This window comes from Stegastes partitus, unplaced genomic scaffold (genome assembly GCF_000690725.1).
Source record: "Stegastes partitus isolate 25-593 unplaced genomic scaffold, Stegastes_partitus-1.0.2 Scaffold774, whole genome shotgun sequence".
NCBI classification, from domain to species: domain Eukaryota; kingdom Metazoa; phylum Chordata; class Actinopteri; family Pomacentridae; genus Stegastes; species Stegastes partitus.
Genome location: NW_007578505.1, coordinates 297,996 through 308,812, shown reverse-complemented (window position 1 = coordinate 308,812; position 10,817 = coordinate 297,996). Strand labels below are relative to the sequence as shown.

General features: G+C 47.1%; 1 protein-coding gene across 4 annotated transcripts; it reads right to left on the bottom strand.

Moving 5' to 3' along the window:
• Nucleotides 1-1,265: 1,265 nt before the first annotated feature.
• Nucleotides 1,266-10,526, bottom strand: pcdh18b (protocadherin 18b). 4 transcript variants are annotated; one of them, XM_008291964.1, is made up of 4 exons: nucleotides 7,710-10,526; nucleotides 7,155-7,243; nucleotides 6,634-6,803; nucleotides 1,266-2,774 (listed from the first exon to the last, which is right to left on the bottom strand). In XM_008291964.1, exons 1-4 carry the CDS (start codon nucleotides 10,209-10,211, stop codon nucleotides 1,813-1,815), a joined length of 3,723 nt encoding a protein of 1,240 aa, XP_008290186.1. In that variant the 5' UTR covers nucleotides 10,212-10,526; the 3' UTR covers nucleotides 1,266-1,812. The 4 variants fall into 4 exon arrangements, with proteins under 4 accessions (XP_008290186.1, XP_008290188.1, XP_008290187.1 ...); XM_008291966.1 differs by having other exon boundaries at nucleotides 6,688-6,803; XM_008291965.1 differs by having other exon boundaries at nucleotides 7,155-7,210.
• Nucleotides 10,527-10,817: the final 291 nt, after the last annotated feature.

Genomic DNA, 10,817 nt, shown 5'->3' with positions numbered 1-10,817 from the left:
ACCACTGAACCTGAGCTGAGGCAGCAGGTGCGATGAGTAATGGAAGTGTAGCCGGCTGTAGAAGACGATGATGTAAAGTCAGTCTATATGTTGAACAAACAGTAGTAATAAGCACAAACTTTATCACATTTATAGTTTTATAGTTGTGTCACTGATGATTCATGATGTGTTCATTATTTCTGTTGGGTGTCGTGGTCTGATCCCTTTGCGTCGGACGCTCGGTTTCCCTGCAGCTGTTCTCTCTGAAGGCTGCAGTGGTGCCGTTTGTCCTTCAGGGGGCTCTGTGTGGTTGTCTGCTCGCCTTCTGCCGTTCCACGTCAGTGCTCATTGCTGCTGCTGCTGGTAATAGTAGTGGTAGTAATGTGTTGGTAAGAGCTGGAGTCGTTGGTTTACAGTGCACATGGTGAACCTCTAGGTGTCACCCATTATCTAGCTGTTAAGGCAACAGACGAGGGTGGAGTCTCCACAGAATCCAAAGCCCTCCACGAAACTCTCTGCACCTCGTCTCCTCACAGCAGCTCCTTCCATCACATTTTCCCCACCAGCCTGCTCACACCTGAATCCGATCCCTCTTCGCTTTGTGAATTCAAGTGGCTTTGAGACTGATGAATACCCAACATTTGTGGGTTTTTTGTTTGTTTTTTCCAGAGCTGACAACCATCCCGACTGCATTCAGTCATTCAGTGTTCGATGCTTCAAAGCCTTTGTTTGAACCGTGTTGAACAAATTAAAACCAATGACAAGAACCACATTGTGTGATGTGAAGAAGGAGCCTTAGTGAGGAGTGTTTTCATGGACTTTACCGGGCCAGATCTTCTTTGATGTGTCCATATTGTTTATTAGTCTATAATACAGAACACATGGCCGACACAAACCACAAACAGATTATAGTGACGTGAAACAAACAAAGACTTGCAGTTTAATGGACTATTTCTTTTTCTCCTGATATGTGGTGAATTTCTGGACTAACTAATAAACTGAGACTGAAACTTGTTTGAAGTAAAATGTCCATTTATGAGCTCTTCTGGGCTCAAAGAGAAATCCTTTAAGTGCTAATTTGAACATAATAATGATTCTGACAGCTGGGAAAAGTCCATCTGTTGACGAAGATATGGCTGCTTATATGTCTGTTGTGTAATTTGTCTTTGGGTAAAATTATGAAGACAATCTAGATTCTTATCATCTTGAGAGACGATCATTTGAACTAAACTGTAGATGAGAGCCTTACAACCAAACAGCTACGAACCACAGACACAACCGAACACTGTTTGTGTATGAATATTTTATTTGTGTATCATCCCCTTCCCCACAAGAATCCACAAAGACAAGTGTCTATTAATTCATTAATATCTTCATGTATACATATCATCGTGACAAATAAAAAAGAATCACAATACAAAAGACAATTTAAATATGTAGAATGTCGATCGCATGTCAAAGTCTTGATTCAACGTTTTGTACTCAACATGCATTCAAAATATAAAAATAGACTTCTGATTAAGTTTATATACACTTTTTTTTTTTATAAATATAAGTATACAAATGTATTTTTAAAATACAAAGATAAATACCGTCACATAGTGTACATTAGGTACCAAACCAGCAATTAACAAACATTTTTTTTGGATATTTAGCATTCACAAAACACAATTATTACATTAGAAATGCAACTTTAACGACAATTGCAGGTCTTGTTTTTTTTTGTCTTTGTTTCTTATGGAGTAACCTGTCTGTCCTTCTTTTACACCCACAGCCCCTGACTGAAGCAGTGAGTGGGTGATGAATAAATATAGAGGAGAAGAAACAGGGAGTCTAGCTCTGCCGGACGTCCTGTAACAGTTTGTTAATCTCGGCCACCAGCTCACTTGCATCCACCAGCTCGTGTCGGCTGTCGCTACGTTTGCCATGAAGGTGGCTGAGCACTGAGTCAAAGTCATCCTCCTCATAGTTCTCTGGGATCTCCTCCATGGCCGGCAGCCATTTGGAGGAAGGCCCTGGGAGTGGCACCGGCACCGGCACCGATGCCGGCGAAGGCTGCACTAGTGTGGGGCTAACCAACGCCGTCAGCAGGGGGCTACTGTGGGGTTTGAGAGCGTGGCCGCTGTTCTGGGGGCTGTTTTTGGGCGCTTGTGAGCCCTTGTGGCTGCTGCTCTGGGAGCTGAGCTTGGTGCTGGGTTTCAGGGTGTGGTAGCTGCCTCCCTGGTGGTGGCCAGATGGGCCGATATTACTCCCCGGGTTCTGGAAATGGGTGTTAGCGGCCCAGGCTGCCACACCCTGCTGATGGACGGAGGGGCTGGGCTTGCCAGGCAGATGACTCCTCCTGCGATCTAAAGATCCAGTCATGGGTACACCCACCCCGCTCAGGCTGGTCCCCTTTTGAGTCTCGCTGACCTGGACATACGAGTCCAGGCCCTGGGGGAGCAACCTCTGGAACACGCTGCTCATCTCTGACAGCAGCGACGTGGTCCCACAGAGGTCTTCATCTCTCACTTCGCCACCACTGCCATCTCCCCCTTCTTCTTCCTCTCCACCATCCTCCCCACCCAGGTCCTTGCCGAAAGTGGAGAAGCTCTGGTTTCGGGCGGGACCCGTGTCGGTGCAGGGCTGCGGGGTCTTTTCCTGGGAGTGCTCGGTGTCCTGGCGGGCTTCTTCCCCGGGGATGTAGAGGTTGCTGCGGTAATCAGAGGAAGAAGAGGCCGGAGAGGCCAGGGGGGGCATCCAGCACTGGTCTGAGTGACCCAGGACACGACACTCCTCTGTGCAGAGCCGCATCGCTGAAGAAAGACAAAGAAACAGCCATGAGTGCAAACGCTTCACGAGTTTGTCTCAGTGTTGATCGTAGCGCTGTCGATTAATTGCTTTGTACAACCAACAATCCAAAAGCCAAAAAGATTTCATCATAAAAACAGAAGAGAGCTGGAATCAAAGAATGTTACAGATTTGTTCTTGAATAAATGATCGGGACTCTTCATCCATCAAACTACACATTGATTATGACAATTACAGCTTGTTTCATCAACTGTGTGTGAAGGTGTGCACCAGTGTCAATGAGTACAACACAAACAGGGCAATTAAAACCTACATATAGAGCCACTGCTCAGTGGAAACCATGACACTATGAAACAAACTGAAACTAGTTGAACTGGACTCTATGAAATGATCCTATGGCATTCTGTGCATGAACATTGTTTGTATTTGTAGCAAACAACCTTAAATGTGATGATAAAATCAAAGGGATGTGAAGTAGATTCGTGTCAGTTTGGTGTTTTTCCATCCAGCTAATATTTGCCAGCTTGTCCTTAGGTGCTTTATTGCCACTGTCTGTGGAAACACAGCTGAAATCTGCCCTAATTAGTCTGAAAGGCTCTCTGCAGGAGTTCTGCCTGTTACCTTCCAATGTATTTACCACAGAGAGACAATTCAGCAAGGCCGATCAATGCCTATTACCCGTTCTGAATAACTCCTCCTCTAAAAGCCCTGCATTTTTCCCTTTCAAGTCACTCTTTTCAATATTAAATCTTCAAATAGAAAATCTCTGAAGAATAAATTAGACAAATCAAATATGCCAACTTAAAGCCTTCATTAAAGGACTGCGGCGCTTTTCAGTCGTGCTATTGAGGGACTTCATTATCCCCTCATTAACATGAAAGGAACATTTATAATACATCTTAGAGCAGATGAAAAGTGCATTTGGTTGCACTGGAAGGGGAAAAAAACCAACGCGGGGGCTGAAGCAGATTGGGTGCCCCGCTGATGAAAGGCTAAAAATGAAAGATTTAACCCAACTGATTTGTGTGTGAAAATGGGAAAAAAAAGGAATGCATCAAGCAAACATGAACTGAAAGGCTGACTGTAACGTCAATTCAAGTGACAACCGACTGATTCACTTGCCAGTGAATCCTCTGACTAGTTTACTTGTGATACCCGGACAGCAAGGCTCAGTGGTGATTATGTGCTTGTTTGGGGTTATTTTCTTTTCTTTTCTGAGATTTAATTATATTGTATTTTATCAGAAAACTATTCAGACTTTTAACTGTGATGAGAAGAAGCATGAGGGCTGTTGTCAACCGAGCAGAAAGATCGACAAGGAGTATTGGCAATGAGACCTAAAGCAGACCCGGGACATCTTTAAAGGGGCGTTCTGATGATTTAATGTGGCAGTCGTGTGATGTCGGTGCAGCTGTAAGAGACGATTCATTGATTAAAATGAGCACGGTCAAACTGATGCACTACAGGCTGACATTTAGCTCCTGCTACGGAGTCGAGTTCTAACAACACTGCTTCCAACGTTAATACAACAGGATGTTGTCTTTCATTAGACACTCCATGCCGAGTAGGTTTCAGTCTCCTCGCCCTCAATTTGTGACACAAGCTCAAACAACCCAGATGATATAACGAAGACATCATCAAGTAGCAAACCAACCTGGACTTGCAGATCTGGTGGTCTTTTAGCTGATTTGTAAGTCACCTCTGCCTACATTTAACAACCCTGTTTACTCTGCATCCAACATGAGACACGAATGGGGTCAGGCTGGACAGCAAGTATATTTTTAGACACTGTTCAGGTGCTCATAGACAAACTGGTCTCAGTGTTCTGCACTCTGCACACCAGGAGATAAGACATCCACTCCAATCTGTCGCACAAACAAACACCTTGTGCTTTTTTTTTTTTTAAACCCCGAGCAAATGTCCTTTGAATTGCTTTAAACATGCACACAACACACGTGATGCTACTTTGGCCACAGTGTCATGTGGCCTGAGGCTTGCCGGTTGTCTACGGGTGTTTTGGACAAGACTTCCAAACCCGGGCAGGGAGCCGGCTGAGCGCTGCTCAGAATCATCTATGCTGCAGTGGACACGGGGGTGGGAGGCGGGCTGAACATACAGAAGGAGAAAGGTGAGCTTTGAGATGTAATTATGCTCTTGAGGGCTTCATCATGAGTGCAACTCGGAGCCAGTTCCATAGCAACTATTCGCCACATGGCAATTAAATGTCTCCTTTTCATCAGCGGAGCGCGAGGGCTTCGGTTTGGACGGCTGAAAGTGAAAGCTTGAAGTTGGGGAAAAAGTAGAGTGACTAACGAGCTGAGCTCCTCCACAAAGCTGTAAAGAAGGGGAGGGAGGGAGGGAGGAGGTGTTAGTGATGAGATTGTCTGCCCGTCTGGGTCGACTCTAATTGGGATGTAGCTCAAATGCAGTATCGAGTGATGGCTGTGTGGGAAGCTGGCTGGAAAGAAGCGAGAGCTCTGGGAGGAGAAGGATGGCATGATAAAAGAAGCTGCGACAGCTTGCAACCTGTCTGACGTTGAGACAGGCGGAGACTGAGGAATTTTAGAGTGTGTGACCGAGTGTTTTCTATTCAACTACTCCACGAAGCCTGCCACATATGTGATGCCAGCTGATAGAATACTTCAAAGTCAGTAGGGTCAATCAACAGGTGTTCAGAGTTCTCCCTTGTTAACTCGACTGTGGAGAGGATGGCAAGTCCATGCAGTGCGACAGCAGGGAGAAGAGATGGGTGGCTGTAAGAGACGATCAGTTGAGCTATCTGGAGAGATATCTCAAGGAACTTAGTGATAGTGAGGCGGTTGGATGCATACGGTATCATTCACAATCCTCCAAGGTCAATGCACATGCAGACAGTTCTGATGCAGAACAAAAAACAAATCATGCCGATTTTACTGAAACAGGCAGCAGACAGAGTGAAACAGGTCAGAGCAGGTTTCAAACCCCGTTCACAGACCACAAAACTCTCATCATCCCAACAATAGATTTGTCACTGGGTCATGTGGATGTTCTGGTTTTTTAAGAGGATAATGGAGTTCTAAAAATCTTAACACAATACTTGTGTCCCCTTTAGATGTGCAGCGATATTGAAATTGATCGCTTCCTAGCTTGACTTCTTTGTGGAAGAAAGGGGCAAAATCTACAGTTCCTATTCAGTGCAAGAATGCATTCTGACGTTTAGCTTAAGCTAAAAGGAGAGTTAGTCAAAATAAGTCTTCAGACGTTTACTTTTTTTTAATTTTTTTTTGCAAATGAGCCTCCCTCTTTGTGCTCCTGCGCCTACATAACTCAGCAGGAAAACACTGCATTAACTTTAGAAGATAACTTTCTTGGGGATTTCAAACCATCCTGTTCCCGTCAGATGACCTCTAGATGGGGTGCTACCCCAAGGTTCAAAAACTCCAGCTCAGCCCTGTTCAGCCGTTCATATCTACGATTCAAGAAGACGTGGGTGTGTTGGGGTGAATGGCCTCTGGTTACTGTCCATGTCGTAGCGCACAGGACATGTAATAATTAATTACACTGAACAGACGGATCTTTTGAATAGTTATTTAGTCGATAAGTTAATTAGATTTTTTTTTCCTAAATTACAAGCAAGTTATGCAGTTAAAGTATTTCTAAGATGCACTAACACTGGAAATAACGTCCAGTAACAGTCCCACAGTGATTGTTCAAATGGACGACAAACAGTATGTGTGAGAGTTAAATAAAACGATGCATCGCAAAAACGGATCAAAAGAAACCTGGACTTTGGCTTTAGCACTAGATGCTAAACCAGCAGGAGGAGGGATGATGGGAAACGATGGGATGGTTGTAGGGTGTGCAGGATGGAGTTGGGGGGTGTACCTGCATGCGGTCTGTGCTGGCCATCAGGGGCATATATCTCAGTAAAGCCCTCACCAAGGAGCCTGTCCATGGGTGACTCCCTGCCAGGCTCGTAGTCGCTGTCGCCGGCCTCGCTGTCTCCACGACCGCTGTCCTTCAGACTGAACTTATCCATCTCGTTCAGGGCGTATCTGCACAGAGGCACACAGAGGTTTGATGCGTGACTCACTGACAGTAATATTATCACAGGTACGGAGACCCCGTGCTGCTGATGGATAATAAGTTGCACAGAGAGGCAGAGAGTGCTTTGCAGAAGAGGTTTTACATAAAATTATGCAAATGTGAAGTTATTGAGCATACAGTTTGACTCAAAAAGCTACTGGATATTGATAGAAGGAACTGTGTAAAAGTGCTGAGAGTATATAGAATCATGTTGGAAATGTTTTACAGGAATGTCATAGAAGGACACAAAGTGGTGCTCCTTGGTTCTGCCTGAGTCTGACAACAAAGTCTTCCAGACCATCGCTTTACATGCACATTACCTGTAGCTCCTGGTGTATTTGTTGCCTCTGAAGCTTGGTCGTGGCTGGTACTGGCCCTGATGGAGCATGGACAGAAGCTGTGAAACTTGCTACAATCCCAAGAGAAACAAACAAAAAAAGACAAAGAAAGAAAAAAGACAAAAATAAAAGGAAAAAATGAAGAGGGGAAATGAATGGAGGCAAACAAGCAAGGCCACAAGACAATGTTGGGGGTTGCGGAGGGTGCATTGTGGGGAAGGGGTTCAGGGGGTTGGCATGACCTTGTGACTTGCTCCTGAATGTGATGGTCAACAAAAACATGATACAAAGGGCTGAAGGAATATGGGGGCAAGGAATAAATTCAGAACAAATACTGAATATAAGACAAAAACCATGCACAGCATATTATCTTGGATCACATCTTGGTTTTAAAAATGCATATTTAAAAACTTAACCATTTTTAATTTAGCTGCATGTATATATATACTACACTACTTTTAGCAAAAGAAAAACAACAGCAATGACATCTGTATTTAAACATTTAAAGACAAAGCATGAAAAAAGTGCATGTCTTACCTCTACAGGAGGCGTGGCGTGGGCCAGCTCTAAGGCAAAGTTTTCTGGCACATGATTGGAGGAGATGGTGACCAGGCTGTTGAGTGACTGGCGACTATGATGGCTCTGCCTGCTCCCCAGGGTGCCCCTTTCAGGTGTAGGGGAAGGCGACGGCGAGCGTGGATGTGCTCGCACCGGTAGAGTACCATTGACAGTCGGGACCAGGGTGATGTCTGCCTTGTGTATTTGCCTGGCAGGCTTCTTGGGGTGGTTCTGGTAGCTGTTCTCTGCAACACGGCAGTTATAGTTGTGTCTGGGGTCTTTCTTCTCACGGCTGCAGCGGGCAGTGGCGAACATAACCATGACGATGAGCAGCAGAGCACAGACAGCACCCAGAGATATGATGACAATGAGGGAAAGGTCCAGCGAGGCCTGGCTGGAGCCTGTAGGGTAGAGGGGGGGAAGTATGTCCATGTTCTCCTGCAGGGAGAGCCTGAGGAGGGCTCCTGTGGACAGTCGGCTGGTACCCCTGTCCTGCACTTCTACCCTGATCTCCATAACATCCCGTGGAGCCTGCTCCAGACTGGCATTGGTTCTGAGCTCACATCGCCGCGCATCCATCACAAACAACCCGTCCTCGTTACCACCAACAATGGCGCAGCTCACCTCTCCATTGGCGCCTGCATCACGATCTGTGACTTTAAGCACAGTAATCAGCTGACCCGGCGAGGCGTACTTCCACACTGGAAGCTCAGCAGTGTGGTTCCGGAGAGAGGGGGAGTGGATGATGGGTGGGTTGTCATTCTCATCCAGAACAGTGAGCAGGACTGTGGTGTTGGCTGACAGCGCAGGATTCCCTCCGTCGCGAGCCTGAACAGTGAAGGCAATCCGGCTGACGTCTTCATGGTCAAAGCTGCGCAAGGCATAGATGGCCCCATTGGATGGGTCAATGGTGACGTAGGTGGAGATAGGACTCCCTTGGATCAGAACATCTATGACAGTGTAGGTGACCTGGCCATTGGTGCCCAGATCTGGATCTGAGGCCACAACAGTCATCAGGTAGGCTCCAGGGGAGTTGTTCTCAGATTTAAAGACCTCGTAGCGACTCTTCTCGAAACGTGGGGGATTGTCGTTTTCATCCAGCACCTGAACAGTGAAATGTTTGATGGTGGACAGACTGGGGGAGCCCCTGTCCTCAGCAATGACCGTCAGACTGTACTCTGACCTCTTTTCTCTGTCCAGCGAGACGTTGGTGAGGATCATGTAGTTCTTCTCGTAGGTCTTCTGCAGCCTGAAGTGGCCGTGACCATGTAGCCTGCACACAACCTCCCCGTTGAGCCCTGCATCGCTGTCATCAACGCGCACCAGAGCTATGAAGGTGTCCACGGGGGCTCCCTCTGAAATATAGGCCACTTCCTCTTTGCCAGGCGTCATCAGGTTGATGTTTATCTCTGGTTTGTTGTCATTCACATCCACCACTTTCACCACAATTTTGCAAAGTCCAGGAATGGAATTAGGGCCCAAGTCCTGAGCCTGAACATCCAGCTCATAGGAAGCAGTGGTTTCATAGTCCACTTTTTTAATCAGAGTAATGTGGCCATTTTCTGGGTTTATCTTAAACGTTTCCAAGATCTTTGGCGAGACGTGACTGCTGAAAGAGTAGACTATTTTCCCATTAGTGCCCTCATCTGGATCTGTGGCATTTAAATCAATTAAAAGTGTCCCCAGAGGAGAGTTTTCCAGCAAATTGATTATATATGCCTGCTCATCAAAGGCTGGGCTATTGTCGTTGGAATCAGAGATACTTATCTTGACCAAAGTGGAGCCAGACTTGGGGGGCACACCATTATCTGAGGCTGTGAGCTGCAGCTGGTAGCTGGACTGCACCTCCCGGTCCAGCTCCCTCATCACCACCAGCTCAGCGTACTTGGCTCCGTCTGTCCGGGTTCTTATGTCGATCTTAAAGAAGTTATTAGGCGTCAGGGAATACGTGTACAGGGAGTTCTCCCCGACGTCCGCATCCACGGCCCCGTCCAGGGGAATGCGCGTCCCCACTGATGCGCTCTCGGAGATCTCAATGGGTACGATGGCACGGGAGAAGTGCGGGGAGTTGTCGTTGATGTCCAGCACTTCCACCTCCACATGGAACAGCTGCAGGTACTCCGTCGGCAGCGTCACCACGTCGAATTCAATCGAGCAGTTCAAGTTTTTCTCACAAAGCTTTTCACGATCGATTTTGGTGCCAATGCTGATCTCCCCGTCCTCTTCCCGGACAGACAGAAACGGCGTACTCCCTCGCTGCATAGCGCGGAACCGAAAGGTCAGGGAGCTCGGTAGTTTGGATAAAACCCCTGCTACGTCCTCCTTTAACCGTGCGATAACTGTTCCCACTTTCTGCTCCTCGTAAACTTTGTATTTCAAAGTCTTACCGTCGGTGCCATGCAGGAGCGCGACCAGAAGCAGTAGTTTGAGTAGTGCCGAGGAGAATATATTTCCTTTGGTTTGAACCATGTTTGCCCCCATCTTCTGCGCACACAAGGTTGAGATTAGTTCCACAGAGGAGGAAAAAATCAGGGGGGTGGGGAAGGGGAGAGAGGAGGAAAAAAAACGTCTTCTCAGAAATCTGGCATGTTAAATCCTTCGCTGCAGCGCACTGTCCAAAAAACTCCGCAGAACAGACAATACAATAAATAAATGAATAAATAGAAGTAGATGGACCTCGTGGAAGCGGATGGCGCGCACAGGCAAACTGCGGCGCTCTTTCTGTGGGCTGATCTGTTGCATGTATCCACATATGCCCGCCGCCTCCTGTCTGTGCGCCCCAGTGAATGAGTGAGAGTGTATGTCTGGGCGAAGAAAAGGCGCAGCTTTCTCCCAGTCTGTGTGAGTAGAAGTGAGAGAGAGAGAGAGAGAGAGAAAGAGAGCGAGAGAGCGGGAGGGAGAGAGAGGAGGTGGAGGAGGGGGTCAGTGTGTGCGCGCGTGCCCTGCTCCGTGCGCTCTGCTCCTTCGCCGCTGCGCTCTTTCTCTCCGCCCGCCCCGCACCCAAACTGCGTCTCTTTTCCACACAAAACACTCCCCCCGCTGCCTCCCTCCCTCCTCCTCGACTCCCTCTCCTCCTAAATCACCAGA

Bases quoted from the DNA above. Each gene is read 5' to 3' on its own strand.
- pcdh18b (XM_008291964.1), bottom strand. From the start codon at position 10,211: ATGGGGGCAAACATGGTTCAAACCAAAGGAAATATATTCTCCTCGGCA. The intron at 7,244-7,709 runs GTAAGACATGCA...TTGGGATTGTAG, and splicing joins ACGCCACGCCTCCTGTAGAG to CAAGTTTCACAGCTTCTGTC. The intron at 6,804-7,154 runs GTAATGTGCATG...GCCTCTGTGCAG, and splicing joins AAATACACCAGGAGCTACAG to ATACGCCCTGAACGAGATGG.